The sequence below is a fragment of the Aethalodelphis obliquidens genome, unplaced genomic scaffold, assembly GCF_003676395.1.
Source record: "Aethalodelphis obliquidens isolate GAN/ISIS:26980383/991018 unplaced genomic scaffold, ASM367639v1 scaffold11, whole genome shotgun sequence".
Classification (NCBI taxonomy): domain Eukaryota; kingdom Metazoa; phylum Chordata; class Mammalia; order Artiodactyla; family Delphinidae; genus Aethalodelphis; species Aethalodelphis obliquidens.
Window position 1 is genome coordinate 45034594 of NW_020837955.1, and position 17975 is coordinate 45052568.

The 17975-nt window shown below is 56.1% G+C and overlaps 1 protein-coding gene across 1 annotated transcript in view; it reads right to left on the minus strand.

Moving 5' to 3' along the window:
• Positions 1–17975, minus strand: part of CFAP46 (cilia and flagella associated protein 46) — a 92789-nt gene that overhangs the window by 7348 nt on the left and 67466 nt on the right. Inside the window, exons 41-54 of the mRNA XM_027113030.1 lie at positions 16762–16896; positions 16501–16680; positions 15899–16069; positions 11208–11305; positions 10645–10721; positions 10354–10484; positions 9936–10060; positions 9079–9158; positions 7987–8148; positions 1474–1544; positions 1312–1372; positions 1206–1241; positions 614–716; positions 2–114 (exon numbers count right to left, since the gene is read on the minus strand). Coding sequence (XP_026968831.1) covers positions 2–114; positions 614–716; positions 1206–1241; positions 1312–1372; positions 1474–1544; positions 7987–8148; positions 9079–9158; positions 9936–10060; positions 10354–10484; positions 10645–10721; positions 11208–11305; positions 15899–16069; positions 16501–16680; positions 16762–16896 — 1543 coding nt within the window. The remainder of the gene's footprint in view (position 1; positions 115–613; positions 717–1205; positions 1242–1311; positions 1373–1473; positions 1545–7986; positions 8149–9078; positions 9159–9935; positions 10061–10353; positions 10485–10644; positions 10722–11207; positions 11306–15898; positions 16070–16500; positions 16681–16761; positions 16897–17975) is intronic.

Sequence of the window (17975 nt, forward strand, 5' to 3'; positions counted from 1 at the left end):
CCTTCCAAGTTCATGGCGGCCAACCTTTCTACCAATATGTGGGACAGGAAGCTCTCCATCCCGTAGAAGAAAAAGCCTCCGCAGCTGCCCAGCAGCTGCTCCCACTCTGCCTGGCTGCCAAGGGAAGGAGAGAGACCCGGGGTGGGTGCCTGCGGGAGCCGCGGACTAAGGACGCGATCCGGAGCAGACTGTCCCCGCGTTCCGTTCCACACCCTGCCCCCGGGGCGGTTACTCTGAAAAGCCGCAGAGGGTCTTCCATCCGGCCAAGGAGCCCAGGTCCCTGCCCCAGAGGGCCCCGCCCCTCCTGGGCCCCGCCCCGACAGAGCCCCTCCCCTCCATCGCGCCCCGCCCCCTCCGCGAGGCCCCGCCTGGAGGGGCCCGGCCCTTGTGCAGGGGCGCACACACGGCGGGGGCCCAGGTCCGCATCCAGGATCTGGGGATCTAGGCGCCTCCATGCACCAGAGGGAAGGGTCTGACAGGACAGAAGTGGGGGTCAGGGCAGGAGGGAGCCTCGGCGGTACGGGGAGGGGGGAAGGGGCCGCATGCGGAGCGCCCCTCGGGCTGGCGCACCCCAGCCACCGCAGGACGGCGTCCCAGGAACCCAGATGCCAACCTGGGAAACTGCTTCTTCCCCAGATGCCCCGCCCATCTCGCAGTGAACGTGTCTCGGTATCTTTCCAAAATTTCCCGGGTCACGGAGACAGGAGTCAGCATTTCTGCAGCCAGAATCGGATGGTGAGAAAACTTAGGCGCACCGCGCGTGTGGGCACGGGCCGTCCCGGTGCCCTTGGCGGCTCTTGGCGTGGCAGGGCGGCCTGGGCCTTGGGCCCTCACAGACGGGGGCCCCGGGGGAGTGGAAATCTTAGTACTCCTTCCCTCCTTTGTGGAGAGATGAAAACACCAGCTCAGCAAAAGAGGAGCTGAGGAATCCTGTCCCCGAGCCGCAGAGGCAGTCCTCAGCCACAGCCGCAGGCCCGGAGTGGGGCACGGCGCTGCCTCAGGCCCAGGTCACACAGCTGTCGCCCTGACTGGCTGCAGACGGTGAGGGCGGGGTCTCGGAGCACACCAGTGTCCCCCTCCCGCCCACCGTCAGTGTAGCAGGAGGTGACGGAGGGCCGGGTGGCAGCAGAGGCCGAGGCACCCGGTCCACGATGCTCCGAGTGCTGTGGGCGGCGTATGGCTTGTGCGTGGGCGGGAGGGCTCACCTGGGCCTCGGGCCTCCTCGTAGGGGTCCACAACGACTGGGCCTTGGTTAAGGAGAAACAGGACCACACACTCGCTGTCTGGGGCAGAAGCAGCAGCAAAGGATACATCTGAAGTTGTCCGCGTCGACCGCGATGCAGTCGGGGGGGATGATCCGGGACACGATGCGCTGCAAAGACAGGCAGGCGTCCTTGGGGATGCGTCCTGGGGGCACGGCCGGACCTCGGGCCCCGCCCGGCTCTCCGCCTCAGCGGGGCCTCGACCACCTACCTTTGCTCCCTTCTTTGCTGTGCCTCTCTTTCTGTGATCTTTACCTCTGCTCTCCTTTTTCACATTCCCTTCTGTTGAGACAATAACAAGAAGTGGTGATGTCCTGGAACTAGACAGAGGCCGTGGTACACGACGTTCGAATGCTTAAATGGTTAATTTTATATTACGTGAATCTCACCTCAATGAAAAAAACAAGAAGTGGTGTGAACAGTTGATTTCCATTTTTGTAAAGTTGAAATGGCAGTAATCTCTCAAAGGTAAAGGCTCACAGGGTTGGGAAAGGCCCGGGCCAGGAGACCTCAAGAAAGGAACGGCCGCCAGAGGTTCCCGGGCCCATGCGGCTGCCCAATCACACACCACGCTGGGCACCTACCGGTGCACCTGCTGAGCTGGCCCAGTCGCAGAGGGCTGGGCCCTGCTGGCCCCTCTCCCTCTTGCAGGAGTATTTACACCTGCCCCCGCTGTGCTCCCATTCTGGTGAAGGTAACCGAAAATAATGCCAGTTTCCTTCATTCCCGTCTGGCCGCCTCAGAGATGTAAGCGCTGATGTGGGCCTCTCTGCCGTGTCCCAGCCTTATGGGGGCACCGCTGGGAAGCAGCTTGCCCTAGCTTTGGATGGCTTTTTCCACCAGGATGAGAAGAACTCCTGGTTTGCTAAGAATTTCTATTACGGATGCATGCTTTTTTTTTTTTTTTTTTTTTTTGCGGTATGCGGGCCTCTCACTGTTGTGGCCTCTACCGTTGCGGAGCACAGGCTCCGGACGCGCAGGTTCAGCGGCCATGGCTCACGGGCCCAGCCGCTCCGCGGCATGTGGGATCTTCCCGGACCGGGGCACGAACCCGTGTCCCCTGCATCGGCAGGCGGACTCTCAACCACTGCGCCACCAGGGAAGACCCGAATGCATGCATTTTATCAAATGCTTTTTTTCCTGCATCATCTTGGATGTTTATAAGTTCGATTTCCCTTTAATCTGTTCCTCTGTGATACCTGTAAGTTTTTAAGGTCAGACTGGGTGATGAAATGTTACATGTTTCTTTCTTTCTTTGCTACTCCTGAGAAGTTTGGGTGTCAGGGTCTGGACTGGCCAGCAGAAGGATGGCTTTTTTTTCTTCTACCTGGGGAGACATGTATAGACTGACATGAACGGTTTCTTGAAATTTTGGTAGAATTCAACAGAAAAATGGTAAAAGCAATATTTTTTGTGGGGAAATGTAAATGTATTGATCGTCCTTTCTTCGCTATGAGGCCGCTGGGTTTTCTTTCCTTCTTGAGTCTCAGAGTATTTTTGAATATATTGTCAAAAAGTTGTTCATAATATTCTCTTAAATCCCTGACGCTCTTTAGAGCTGGTGTCTCTTGTATTTCTCATATTGTTTATTTATGTCTTGTCTGTTTTTTTCTGGATCATTCTCACCCAAATGTGTCTATTTTATGAGGTTATTTTTTCCCAAATAACTAATTTTTGTCTTTGCTTCCTATTTTGTTTTGGGGTCTGTTCGTGATCCTTTAAGCATTTAAAGCTAAAGGATCCTTCTAGATTCTGCTGTGGTAACATCCAGCCATCTTTGGCATTCCTATCATTGCTTCTTCTGAGTCCCGGGAGTTTTTAGAAGTCAGTGTTTTAAAATTTCCAGATGTATGGGAGTTTAAAAAATCCGTCTTTTGGGAATTGGTTTCTAACCTAATCACATGTGGCCTCAGCCAGTTTCTGTGATTGTTTCACGTGCACCTGAAAAGAACGGGAGTCTCTAAGTTGTAGACGCAGGGCCCACGTGTCCGTTAAGCCAAGTCTGTTAAGTGCGTTGCCGCAATTCTCGCTGTTTGCGCTCTTTCTGCTTGTCTGACCTTTCAGTCGTGGGGGCGTGCGGGAATCTCCCATCGCGGGAGTGGCCACCAGCCTCGCCCCCGGTGCTTGTTACTTGCTGCCTCCCGTATCGAGGCTCTTTGATCCTGCCACGAACTTCACCACTATCACTGTGTGATGACCCTACGGACGCCCGCGGCGGTGAAGTCGGCTCCGGCGGACAGTGCGACGGAGGCCCTTTCGGGGGCTCGCCCGCCCGGCTCCTCTTTCCGCTCTTCTGCTTTCTGGCTTTTGTGCCCCCTTTCTGTTCAGGAGAGTCTCACGTGGCCGGCATCCTGTCTACGTGCTCTTGTTTACGGTGTCTTTAGTCGGCAGGTGTGCTGCACTCACTGGTTCGGTTCCTGACCTAATGGATGGGCCACAGCACCTTTTTGCCCGTGGGTTCTCCGTCCTCCCTGCTCCGTGTGTGCGTCTCCACCACTGGCTCTTTGTAACTCGACTGAGGGGTTGGTTCACTTGTTTTTCTTATTCATTTTCCCTCTTTACTGGTTTGGAATTTATACACCAGTTATGCTCTTTCGTGATTATCCTTAAAGGTTTGCCATGAATATTAACACTCAAAGGGCATTCCTCCAGCCTGAAGGGCTCAAGGCTCTGAGAACACTTCACTCTGGGACCTGCAGAATCCTTTTTATCCCCACTCCGTAATGCATTGAAAAGACTTCACTCACATTTATGCAGTATTTTTGTTACTTTATGGTGAGAGTTTGTATTAGGGTCTAGTTGCTGCTGTAACAAATTACCACAAATGTTGGGACTTAAAACAACACCAATTTATTACCTTACAGTCTGGAGGCAGGAGTCGAAAGGGGTCCCCCTGGATTAAAGTCCAGGTGCGAGGGAGGCTGTTTCCCTTGGGAGGCTCCGGAGGAGAATCGGCTCCCTTGCCTTTTCCAGCCTCCAGAGGTGCCACGAGCCCCTTCCGCTACCGCCGCACCCTCCTGCCTCCCTCTTTTCAGAACCCTGGCGATGACACTGGGCCACCCAGACAATCAGGACAGTCTCCCCATCTCAGGACCCTTCACTGAATCACATCTGCAAAGGCCCTTTTGTCACATCAGGGCACCTCCTCTGGGGCCCGGGGTCAGGGCGTGGGCACCTTTAGGGCCGCTATTCTGCTAACCCCACCAGGGGGTGGTGTGCTCTTCCAGACAGCGCTGGCGGCGCAGAGCGGTGGGGACAGGAAGGCCCTTTCAGTAAATGGGGCGTGCACAGCGGGGGACTCACGTGGGAAAGAGAGACCTGCCCCTTATCTCACACTGTGTGCAAAACCGATTTCGGATGGAAGGTACGTGAAGACGTGAAGGACAAAAAGAGAGACACGTTTAGAAGACATCATAGAACCTTCATGATCTTCAGGTAAGAAAATGTTCTTTATAAAAAGACCCCAAAAACACCAGCTGTTAAGAGAAGATGGATACATTGGACTATATTCAAATATTTTGTTCACCAAGAGGTACCACGTAAAGGAGTGAAAAGACCAGCTGCAGACTGGGAGGACATCTGTAGTTCATAAAATGATCAGAAAATTTATACAAACCTAAAGAACAAAAGGCAGATAACCCAAGAGAAAAACTGGCCAAAGACTAGAACGGATTTTCACAAGTGAGGACATCAAACGGCCCATAAAATGTGGAAGGGCTGGGCTCGCCAGCAGCAGGGGCTGCAGATAGGCGGGGCTTCAGCCCGAGGCCCCGCCCGCAGCTCCTGGTGAGCCCAGCACCGTGGCCTCTTGGGGGCGCAAGACCTGTTCTCTCTCCGTCCTTTGTATATGGCCCATTAGCGTCCTTTTATTTACGCTGATTTCCTTAAAGAAGCATGTTTGGGACCTTGCGTTTCCATTCCCAAAGGTGATCTTTACCTTTTAACTGGGATGTTTTGACCTTGTGCGGAGACTGTGATTACTGATGTGGTTGGGTGGAAACACACCATCTTGCTGTTTGTTTTCTATTTGTCCTGTCTCTTCTTTGTTCCACGTCCCTTCTTTTTTCTGCCTTTTCCTGATTAATCATATTTTTTTTTATGATTCCATTTCGACTTCATCGTTGCGTACTAGCTGTACCTCTTTGTTTCTGTTTTCAGTGGCTGTGCTGGTCCAGTAGCCCGAGCCTCCATTCTCCACCCCCCACCAGCCTTTGCTGCCCCACAAGTTACATTTATATACTGCTGTAGAACCCCACGACACGTTGCTATTATTTTTCACTCCAAGCTGTCAAAATCTTTTTTTTTTTAATTAATTAATTTATTTTTGGCTGTGTTGGGTCTTCATTTGTGTGCGAGGGCTTTCTCCAGTTGCGGCGAGTGGGGGCCACTCTTCATCGCGGTGCGCGGGCCTCTCACTGTCTCGGCCTCTCGTTGTGGAGCACAGGCTCCAGACGCACAGGCTCAGTAGTTGTGGCTCACGGGCCTCGTTGCTCCACAGCATGTGGGATCCTCCCAGACCAGAGCTCGAACTCGTGTCCCCTGATTGGCAGGCAGACTCTCAACCACTGTGCCACCAGGGAAGCTCCTGTCAAAATCTTTTAAAGAGATTTTAAATTAAGAAAAAAGCTTTAAATATTGACCCACCTAATTCCAGTTTCTGGTGTTTATTTCTCTGTGCAGATGCAGGTTCCCATCCTTTTTTCTCCTGCCTGGAGAACACTCTGCAGCATTTCTTGTGTGGTAGGCAGGCCTGCTGGGGAAGAATTCTTTCAGCTCACCTATTTCTGAAAAAGTATTTCACCATTGTTTTTGAGAGTTATTTTCAAAAATATCTGCATTGATAGATATTTTCTTTAATAATTTAAAGCCGTTCCTCACGGCTTGCATTGTTTCAGCCGAGAAGTCTGCTAACTCTCTTGTATTTGTTTCTGGATATATAATGTGTCTCTTTTCTTGGCTGCCTGGAAAATACTCTGTCGCTGGATTTAATCACCCTGACTACAATGGCCCCTGGTATGGTTTTATGTCTTGTTGGGGATTCATTGAACTTCTTGGGTCTGCAGGATTACAGTTTCCATCAAAATTGGGGAAAGTTGGCCATTATTAACTCAAATGCTCCCCCTGCAAAGACTCCAGTGACAGGCAGGTCCGGCCGCTTCACTTTGTCCAGCAGCGCACTGGTGCTCTGTCTCTGTTTCTGTTTTTGTTTTTTTTTCAGTTTTTTCCTGCTGTTACTTCTTCAGGCTCACTAGTCTCTTCTCCTGTCGTGTCAAGTTGCATGAATGCTGCCCAGGGCATGTCCCTCCTCAGCAGAAGTTCAGTTCTGGTCCGTTTTACATCTTCCGTGTCTTTGCTTACCACCTCCTGGAACACCTGGATGATAGTTCCAGGAACTGTCACCTGGGTCACCTCTGGTTCGCTTTCGATTGGCTTTTCTCTCAACCACGGGTCTTTGCATGCCAGGTGGTTTTTGATCGGACGTCAGACATTTTGAATTTTTCCTTGTTGGGTCCTGGATTTTTAAAAACACTCTACCCATCTTGAACTTTATTTCGAGATGCAGTTAAGTTACCTGGAAATAGTTTGATCCCTTGAGGCCTGTTTTTAAGTCCTGTTGGTGGGACTAAAGCCAGTCTCCCTAGTGCAGACAGGCAATGCCCTCTGGTTCCTGTACCTGATAGCTGTGAATTGTAGGATGTTCCATTCTGGCTGTAGTCTCCACACACGCTTGCACTGACCGGCTCTCAGCAGAAGACTGAGGGGGGCCCTCTGCAGGTCTCTCCTCCCAGGACCGCCTTGGGTGCCCAGCCCCTCGCCTCCTCGCCTCGGGGACCGCCAGGCTCTGCCTGGCCCCCCACCCCCGCCACCATGTGCTACAGCCTGCGGACTCTCTCCAGGCAGAAAGCTGGGGCTCACCTGCTTGTTTCTCTCTCTTGGGGATTGCTGTCCCCCACTGCCTGTTCTCCAATATCTGAAAACCGCTGTTTCAGATATTTTTCAAATTATTTATTTATTTATTTTTTGATGTGGACCATTTTTAACGTATTTATTGAATTTGTTACAATTCAACATTAGCTCCCCGACCAGGGATCGAACCTGCACTCCCTGCATTGGAAGGTGAAGCCTTAACCACTGGACTGCCAAGCAAGTCCCTGTTTCATGTATTTTTGTCTGAGTTTTTGTTGTTCCAGCTGGAAGGGCAAATGTGGTCCCTGTCACCTCATCTTGGATGAAAACAAAAGTCCAATCTATCTACTTTTAATGTAATTTGATATTTATCGTAGTGCAACATACATGCAGAAAACTGCACACAGCACCAGTGTACATCCTGGAGAATTTTCACACCCCAGGCACATCCAAGTCACAGAACATGATCATGCCTGAGTCCCCAGCCACCCCCAGGCCAAGCCAGGGCCCCCTTGTCCTCTCCCTCATTGCCTCTCATCATCTGATTGATGACTAGCTGTGTAGTTGGTTGGTTAGCACCAGTCCCCTCCTTTGAAACAGAAGTATGTGAGGCCAAGAACAAAGTTAAATTTCCTGTTCAGGGCACGTTTGGCACCTAACAGAGCACCGGCTCATAGCAGGTGCTCTCTGAATGAACCAGGGCCTCGAGAAGTATGGTAACATCTGATAACTATTTTTTGACAAGAGTTACATTCTCTTATCGTGAAAGTCACTTAAATATTTGCATTTTAAAGTCAAGTATCAGTGTAGCTCTTACCTGTCTCCTTTCTATGCAGGCGGTTCCACAGCATCTGGAGAGAAAACTCTCGTGACACGGAGGAGACCATCCCTTCATCGAACACAGAGAGACCTTCTAACGGCAGCTCCAGAAGGTGCCTGTCAGCGATCAGGATGACGTTGTCTGCGACCTCGGGCTGCACTGTGGGCGGGAACGCCAGCGGCTACCAAGGCAGCGGCAGACACCTGAGGGCCAGGCTCTGCCCCTCGCCACTGAGGCCGTCTGGCTGCTGCGCAGCCCCCGCCTGGCGGGAGACGCGGAAAGGATCTGAGCCGGGCACAGCTCGCAGGCACGCCAGCGCCGTCTTGGGGGTACACGCTGGTTTTGACGGTGCGGCCGGGTCACAGCCAGGACCTGGACAGAGGCCAGGCCATGGGGACGTTGGGTCCCCTGAGGTTCTGAGGGCCGCCCAGGCTCCGCGGCCTCACCAGGGAGCCCCTTCAAGGGACGAACATCTGCACGAACCCCGCTCCCCGAGGGCCGTCCAGGCAGGGGCCACAGCCTCTGGGGACAGCTCCGTTCGAGGAAGGGTAGTGGCGCTCCCCTGACACCACGGCTTCTCCAGCCGTCGGGAAACCGGTGCAAAGGCTGAGGCCACCAGACATGTCAATGGAATTGATGTGTTTGCAAAGTCAAGTTACTTAAAGTCCAGCGGGTTTTCATCTGGGAACGTTTAGGGCAGAAGCTCCGTCACACAAGTGGTCACTGGGCTCCCGGCAGCTGCACACCTCGGCGCGGCCTGGGACCTCGGGCACCGGGCGGCTCAGCCACGGGGCAGGTGGCGGGGAGCAAACAAGAGCACTTCATCTTCCCCGTAGGAAAGCAGCAGACTGCTGACCTGGGAGGCCCGTCTGCCCTCCTGCCGTCTGACGTGCTCAGGAGGGTGACGGCGACGTCACCATGGTTTCTGCCCGGGCATCCGGCAGGGCAGGGGCATCTGCGGTCGCGTGGGCAGTGGCGGGGTGGCGCAAACCTTCCGGGAAGGCTGCCCCCGGCGGCCCCGCTGCAGCCACAGAGAGCGCAGCTCTGCCGGCCTCCATCCCACAGACACGGACCTGGGGCCCCACTCACCCTGCGGCAGGGACTCTTCCCTCTCCTTGTCTTTGCCCTTGTATTTTCCCAAATCCGCAACAACTGTGGGAATCGGCGCTCTGAAAGGCAAAGGCAGAGATTCAGTTTTAAAAACTCCATGAAAATCACTGAGAACAGGGACAGCATCTCCTCAGGCTGTTCCCACCAGGGCAGTGAGGGCCACAAGACTCTCCCGGCCCGCTGTTGGGGACCGGTCTCCTGAGATGCGGGCAGGGACAACAGGCAGGATGTGAACACACAGGATTCAGGATGCTCTGGCCTGCTGGCCAATCAGGGAAGTTCACCTGCCCGACCCCTACCTTCTCTCCCACCAAACACAGACCCAAGGGGCCAGGTACTTCACCGTGCTCTCCCCTCCTTCTCACACCCAGGCCAGCGGCTCAGAGGGCGGCAGGGGCCCGTACGGCGGGGACGCCCCCAGAAAAGGTTTCAAGCAGGGCCAGACTTCCTCCCGACAGCAGGCGGACAGAGCCCGGGCTTCTGTTCTCAAAGAGCCTGTGCACGTCTCCCGTTTAATCGAATGGTCCGATTCAGTGCAGAGAGAATCCCACCAAGCCTACGGCGCTGTGGCCTCAGAGATGCGAGTTTCCACGAAGGAAACAGCTCTGACTTTCCCACGCCCACAGCCAGTCGCTCAGCTGGCCCTGGGACTCAGGGAGTGCTTGCAGGCCGCGCCCCACAGCCCTGGGTGTCCCTGTACCTGTGCACACCTGGGTGCACCTGTGGGGACAGAGAGACGACACGACCCTGTACCTCGAGGGCTCGGGCAATCCAGACGGCGCCTGCTCTCTGCACCCTGTCCCTGAGCTCCTCAGGAATCAGCCCTCGATGGGTACCTGGCTTCCGGGGGGCAGCTGAGCAGCGGGAACAGTGGCCTCAGATACTCCTCCATGGGCTTCACGACCTCCGCGAGCCTCTGCACAGCGTGTTCTTCCCCTCTCAGGGCCGCGCCCTCTGACTCCTTCTTGCCCCAAAGACAGCCGCAGTCAGAGGCGTCAAAGGGGAAGAGGGGCGAGACCCTGCAGGCGACCCCCCAGGACAGGCCCAGCTCAGCAGCCAGCAGCCCCCCACCCCCGACTCCTCTGCCAGCATCGCGGAGGCGTCTGCAACAGACTTGGCTCAAGGATTGGTCCCGTGCCTGGTCGGGGAGCCTGACCCGGCGTCCAGCAGCGCCTGGGGGGTGGTCCTCACCCAGGCCTCCCCACCCTGCCCTGCGGGGTGGAAGCAGCCCTGGCACCGGGCTCGGGGCCTCACCAAGCCTGGGCTCAGGGCCGTGTCCTCACTGTGTGCCTCAGCCTGGGTGTGCTCCCGGAACTGCTGGGCACTGGCCAACAGGGAGGAGAAGGCGGCTGGGCTCACGGCCATACGAGTCACCTTGCAGGAGCCTGCAGAGACAGACGCCGCCGCTGTCCCCACACGCGGCTTCGCAGAACGCCCCCCGGGGCTGAGGGGACCGCAGGTGGGAACGGGTGCGCACGCTCGGCCTTGGTGCCGGTGGGCGCACCCCTGCACACACCCCGAGGGTGGTGCTCCGGCAGAACTCACCCCCGACCTGGGGCAGTTTGCCTTTGGCTGCGGGGATGAACTTGGATTTCTCGTAGGCAGCGCCATACAGATGGGTCCTGTTGGCAGGACGTAGGGTGGGGTCAAAGCCCGGCTCCGGGGATCCCAGAGGAGCCCCGACGACGAGGCCGACTCTGTGCCACATACCCACCCTGCTGGGAACAGGAGCCTCCTCCCTGCGGTGCCCCAGCCAAGTCAGACACAGGGTTAAAACCGGCCCCTGGGGGGTCTGTGTGCGGTGCTGCCAGAGGCTGGGACACCAGCTTCTCCCAGACCAGTGGGTTCTGCGCCACTTGAGCAGTGAACTTCAGACCAGGGCCACGTGCTGGCGGGAGGTGGCACCGTGCCCTCTCCCCTCCCCGGGTCGTACGGGCCAGCCTGGCCATCGTGGCAGAGGGACAGTCGCCCCCCGCCGCCCCCCTCAGCGGGCAGCCCCCGCCGGCCTGTCTGTCCCTCGGCTTGGCAGCCCCGTGCTGTGTCCACAGGGACCTTAGCGGGCAGAAGCCTGGGTAGCAAGCCCGAGAACAGGAGAGAGAAGGCCTCACCTGTCCCGTGAGTGGTGCAGAAAGAGGATCCGAAAAGTGGGAGGGATTTCACTCAAGAAGTTAAAGTGCTGTTCGGTGACCCAGAGATTCTGCCAAGCCTGCGGGGGGCAGTCAGGAGTCAGCGCCGGGCGGCGGCTGCGGGGCCGGGCGCCGCCACAAGGGGGCAGCAGACGCACGCAGACTTCACCGCTGCCCTGGACACTGGCTCCGCCGGTACCGCCAGAGCCCGACCCGCCGCCGCACACCCGCAAAGGCACCGAGTCCAAAGGCGCACGGAAAAGCCCCGGCACGTCCTGCAGCACAGCTGGCGCCCTCTCCCCTCCCCGCGGTCCCAGCGCCCCCCGCGCAGACACCGGCAGGGCACGCGCAGGACCCGCGCTCCCGGCCCGCAGGCCGCGGGGGGCGGGGGCGGCCGGCGGTTCAGCCTGCCCGGACCCGGGTCCCCCTTCTCTGCGGGGAAGGGTCCGCAGCGGGGGCCACACAGCACCCCGCGGGCCGCCTCCCCGAAGAGCAGCGGTCGCTCAGAAGCCCATTCCCCACTTTCGGATGAAATGAGCTTCAGCTTTGCCCAAGCCGACCAGCGTCGGCACTCAAGCCCACGGAGGTGCGGAGGGGCTTCTGGGACGCTTGCCCCGGCGGCGAGCGGACACACGGAAGCCGTGGGAACGGCGCTCGGGAGGCTGCGGGCTGCTCACAGGGGCCACGGCCTCGCTCCAGGGGAGGCGCCGGCAGGCTTCCGCAGCTCGGGCGGCCCGCTGTGCGAGGCCCGGGCCCTCCGCGCTGGCGCACGTGGCGGCTGACCCCGCTGCCCTTTGCTGCCTGCAGAGTGTCCCATCGGTGAGGGCACCGCTTCTCGTCCCTTCTGTGGCCACTGGGCACCTGGGTGGGCTCCCTTTCTGGGCCACAAATGCTGCTGTGACGTCTGTTCTTTGGGGACCACCGGCCGCAGGGGAGTTGCTGGGGGACGTCGCTTCCAAAGGGGCCACCGGGCCCCACCCCCGCCAGGGCCCCGCCTGCTCTCCCGCCCTTGGGGTTTGCACCTGTTCCCTGTCGGCCCTTCTGGTGGGTGTCTAGCAGTACCTGAACGGGGCTTTAAGTTTTCCATCTTCCTGATGAGCAGTGAACTTGCGCGTCATTTACAGAGTTTACTGGCCACTTGGGTATCTTTTGTGAAATTCCAGTCTTGTGATTGTTTTCTGTGGGACAGTCAGTCTTTCTCCTGCCGAGAGGGGACACCTCCTGTCTACACACAGGACACCAGCCCCTGGCCCCCCGCGTGTGTTGTATCTCCTCTGGGGCTTGCCTTTTGACTCCTGGGCTATGGTTTTGATGAACACAAGTTCTTACTGTCAGTGCAGTACAACTGATCATTCCCCCTTTGATGGTTAGCACCTCTGTCTCCTGCGTAGTAAGTCTTCCCTACTCCGAAGGCATGAAGAGGTCCCCTTAAAGCTTATTCTGAAAGCTCTGCTGTGTTACCTTCTCAGGTAGAGCTGCCCTTCGTGCAGGGCTGCACCATCCGCTCTTCTGCCCTAAGTGTCATGCTTTTCATCTGTCAGGTGTGGGTGGTGGGTCTGTTTCTGGGCGTTTTCTTGTCCCATCGGTCATTTTCTCCATTTGTGTGCCAATGCCACGCTGTCTTACCTTCTATAGTTTTCAATACGTCTTGGTATCTTGTGTAGTAAGCTGGCGTTTCCTTACAAACATCTTAGTATGGAGCCTTCCCCCACAAATACAGCTGCCTCTGGGCTTACTTAGTTCTTCTTGAATTTTCCTTAGGATAGGTTTGCGGTTTTCAGGGTAGAAGTCATGTGTATCTTTTGTTAGATTTCCCTTAGGTATTTGATTGTTTTTGATGTTACTGAAAACGGTATTATTCGGACATTGTCATTGCTTGTTTGTAACTGGCATGTAGAGATACAAGTCATGTTTACAGCCTTCAGCAGTGACCTGCCAAATCTGCATGTTAACTCTGTTATCGAGAGACTATGATTTTCAAGGCCCACAATCATGCTGATTGTGAATAATCAGTTTTACTTCTTCCTTTTCAGTGCTTCTGCCCTTTATTCGTTTTTTGAGTCTAATTGTTCCATTGAATAGAAGCAGTGATAGCTTTCTTGTGTCATTCTGACTCAAGGAGAAAATTTTTCAAAATTTTAGTATATAGTATGATGTGGGGTTTTTTTTGCGGTACGCTGGCCTCTCACTGCTGTGGCCTCTCCCGTTGCAGAGCACAGGCTCCAGATGCACAGGCTTAGCGGCCATGGCTCACGGGCCCAGCCGCTCCGCGGCATGTGGGATCTTCCCAGACCGGGGCACGAACCCACGTCCCCTGCATCGGCAGGCAGACTCTCAACCGCTGCGCCACCAGGGAAGTCCTGTAGTATGATGTTTGATATGGAGTTTTAAAGACATTCTTTATCAAATTAAGAAAATTATCTTCTGTCTTGATATTTTGAAATCACAGACTGGTGCTGAATTTTGACAAATGTTTTTTTTGCGTCTATCAAGATGATCTTATGATTTTCTCCTTTTCCTCCTGTTAATACGGTGAATTATATTGAATGATTTAAAAGTATTAAACCACATGGAACACAGCCATTTGATCCTCATGTATTATCCCTTTTATAATCGCTGGATTTTACTTGCTAATACTTTGTGTCCACGTTGATGAGAGAGATTTTCCTTCCATGTAACGTCCTTGCTAGGTTTCTAGTATCGAGGCTCACTGGGCCTCTTTAAAGACAGTTAGGAAGTATTCCTTTTATTCCTATCCTCTGGAAGTGTTTTGAAGGATTACTTTTTCCTTCAATGTCTGGAAGAATTTATTGGCGAAGCCAGTTGGGTCTGGGATTTTCTTTGTGGGAATGTTTTTAATAAAAGCTGCCATTTCTTGAAGCGATATTATTCAGATTTTCCATTCTGTCCGCTTTGGTAGGTAATATTTTGGGGGGAATTTGTCCATTTCATCCAAATTGTCAAATTTATTAGAGTAAGGTTATAAAAAATAGTCTCTTACTAGCTTCTTGATGTCTGAAGGATCTCGTGATGTCTTTTTATTACCGATACCGAAATTTTTGTTTTCTTTCTCTTTTTTCTTTATCGGGTCTTTCTAAGTGTTTATCAATTTTATTAGTCTTCTCTTTGGAACCAACACTTGTCATGATGATTTCCTCTGCCGTAAGTGTGTTTTAATTTCATGGCTTCTGCTGTTCTCGTTCTTATTTGTTTTCTATTTTTCTTAGGTGTTTTTACTCTAGCTTCTTGAAATCACAGCTTAAATCACTGTAAGACTCTCTTTTGTATTCAAGGCTGTATTTTTCCTCCACGCCCTGTTCTGGACAAGTCTCCTAGGTTTTGATATACAGTATTTTTATTCTCTAAGTCAATTTAAAATATTTTCTAAATTCCATCGTGATTTCCTCTTTGACAAACTGATGATGATAGACATACTGGTTAATTTCAAGGCAGTTGTGTGTTTTACAGGTATCTCTTAGTTACTGATTTCTGTTTTAATTTCCTTGTGGTTAGAAAACAAACTGAATGACTTCAGTGCTTTGGAACTTGTTGAGGCCTCTCGTGGCCCAGGGCTGGTCACACTGGTGCAGCATTCCAGGCCGGGTCTGTCCAGACCTCCTGCACTCACAGATGCCCCACACGCTTCTGCAGGCCACTGCCTCTTCATCTGCTCATCGTGCCAGCAGCCAAGAGGGCGGCTGCAGCCTCCCCGCAGAGCCGGGGGTCTGTCTGCGGCTGCTCTGTCTCTGGCAGTTCTCTTCTGCGCCTTTGAAGCTGCATCACTGGTGCTCATGGATTCAGGACGGTGGTCCGCGCTGCCCGGCTCCTGGGCCGTTTCCCTCCAGTAAGGCATCTTAGCAGAACGCTCACTGCTTCTCACCTGGTAGTGTTTTCACGGTTCATGTACTGCTTCTCACCTCCTCCAGGCTGGCCTGGCCCAGAGCAGCCTGCACCCCGTCTTGCCTCCGCCCCATAGGAGGGAGGATTCCCATCCCTGGGTCACGGCACTGGCTCTCGGCCTGGTGACTTTTTTGGTTGTCACACCTGGGGAGGTGCTGGAGGCCAGGCTGCCGCTGAACACCCACGGCGCACAGGACGGCCCCACCACAGAGGGTCATCCTGTCCTCAGAGGTCAAAAGGAGGAAAGCAGCCGGGTCAAGGGATATGAGGTCGGCCCATGCAAGTAACCGTGGAAGCCCCATGAAGGAGGAGGGTGGGCCTGACCAGAGCATCCGGGCCTGTTTTCTCTGTTGAGTTGCATCAAGTTTAATTTCTTTAAATCTCCGATTCATATTTGCTAGTCCAAATAAAAGCAGAGGTGCTATTAGCTACCATGCTCTGCAAATTTCTTTCAAAATTAAACTCTAAGACTTGACTGAGTATAAAACTTTTCTTCAAACACAGTGAGGGCTGAAAGCAGAGCCCCGGGGTACTGTCCCCCTCGCGGCCTGCTGCAGCCCCTGGGCATTTGTACTTGCGAGCTCGCTGACTCTCGCTGTCACCGAGGAGGTGGGCTGCTATCCCCCCACTGGGCCCATGAGGAAGCTGCAGCTCAGAGAGGTTGAGTGACCCTCCCAGAGCCACACAGCAAGCCAGGATTTGGACTCGGTCCGAGTATGTCCGCAGAGCCGCGGGGCCAGGGGCAGGGTCAAGGGCGTCCCTAGCTTGGTCACCTTGGATATGGTGGCCAGTCTCTGCTCCACGCTGGCAAACAGGTTGGTGGACGTCCTCTCCTGGCACCTCAGCCTGTGCTGCAGCTGCAGCAGCGCGGCCAGCTGTGAGCTGCTGGTGTTGGCCGTGGCCGTGAGCAGGACGTCTCGCATGCCCTCCGAGGCTAAGCAGCTCTGAAACAGACCACGGAGGCTGCCGAGGGGCCCGGGCGCCGTCCAGCGCGGGTGGGCGCCCAGGTGCTCCTCCTGGCAGCCGGCACAGCCGCGGGGCGAGGCCAGGCCGGACCTTCACCGCTGTGCCCGCAGGCCTGCAGCTCAGGACGCAGGGAGGAGGGCTCGACGCTCTTGCCCTACGTCGCAGGAACACGAGCTTGGAGGGCTTCTGCTGCTCGTGCACCCGTGAGCCTCCGGGCAACCTCGGGGGGCCGGCCCCCTTCTCCTGGTGCCCACGGTGCTTCCTCCAATGAGCGCCACCCTTGAGGCAGAGCCCAATTGCAGGCTGGCTGGCAGGGCCACCAACGGAGGGAGCACCGGGGTCTCGGGGACCCTCCTTCTCCCCAGTGGCTAAGAGGGACCTCGTGGAAGGCGCCCAGAGCAGAGCGCACCTGAGACAGCGCCAGGAACTGGCAGGTGGCCGCAGGGTCCAGGGTGCCGACACATTCCACCATCTCCAGGCTGGCGGCTGCGGCGATGTCCAGGAGGTTGCTGCCCAGGGCTACCTGCAGGCACTGCAGCAGCACCTCGGACGCCTGGGCCAGGTACCGCTGGGCCAGCGCCATCTTCCTCTGCGGGGAGAGGCTCAGGCTCAGGCTGGCTCCGCAGGCAGGGCGCGCCCGGGGCGGGGCTGGGGGCTGGGGCAGGGGTACCTTCAGATCCCAGCCTTTCCGGCTGTGCCCCTCGGGGGTGGCCCTGAGGGCCACCAGGCCGCCGTAGGGCCCCTTGCGGTCCTCGTCCTCCTGGATGATCTCCAGACACTCGCGGCTGTTCAGCTCAGCGCCCCCCTACGGAACACGCACCTCCAGTCGGCCCGCACGTCAGCACGGACGGCAGTGCCCGCCGTGGCCAGGCGTCTCTGTAGGACCCCTGGGTGAGGGCACTGTGGGCACTGGGCCGGCATCTCGCTGATTTGGGTGACCGGCAGGACCCTGGCCCAAGAGCCTGGCGTTCGGCAGGTACAGCCGGGGTGGGGCCTCGGCGCGCTCAGGTCAAGGGCCTTCTGTGCTCACTGCCCTTCAGTCCTTCAGAATCACCTCCCCCGGCATCAGGCCGGCCAGGACCCGGGGAGCCAGCTGCCAGTCTGCCCAGGGGCCCGGGGGGCGAAGGCACAAACAAGGCCCTCCTGTCTGCAAGACAAGCCCCCTGACGGGGTCCTCAGGGTGCCAAGGGAAACTGCCTAGGGGGCAGCAGGCCCAGGAGGACTCGGGTTGAAGGGGAGCCCTGGGTTTGAGGGGACATGACACGAAGCGAGGCCTGGGGGGCACGTTTCCCCAGCGGCCCCTGCGAGTTGGGGTGTGGTGAGGGCCGCTTCATAGATGGGACGCCCGCTCAGAAAGGAGCTATGTATCTGGTCCACGTCTGCCTGACTCAGAGCCACCTGCTCTGGTGCTCAGTAAATACAGGTTGAACAAGGGGCCAAACACCATCAATTCACTCAAATGTGAGTCACGTCCTGCGGCCTGGAGACCCAGGATAGACAGTCACAGGCTGACCCCGGGGCCTGCACGCCCAGCTGGGTCAGGGAAGTGGAGGCACCAGCCCCAAATCACACAGGGGTGCAGCGCCTGGCTGCTCGGGGCTGGGGGTCTCCTGAAAGAGCAGGGTCTACGGGGATAAGCCTGGCTGCACCGCCAAGCAGGTGCCTTCCAGTTGGAGGAGGTGGCATCTGCAGAGGTGGTTAGGACGGTGACCTGGAGCTTCCACGGCCAGCAGTGGCAGTGGCTGTCACCAGAGCTCCTTCCGAGGGGCGCCAGGCCTGCTGGGCAGCCTTGTGGGGGGTGAGGAGTGCTGGAGAGAAGGGTGTGGGCTTCTGTGCACTGATGCAGCTGCTGGGGTCAGGGCTTCACCTGACCGTATGGGTGGG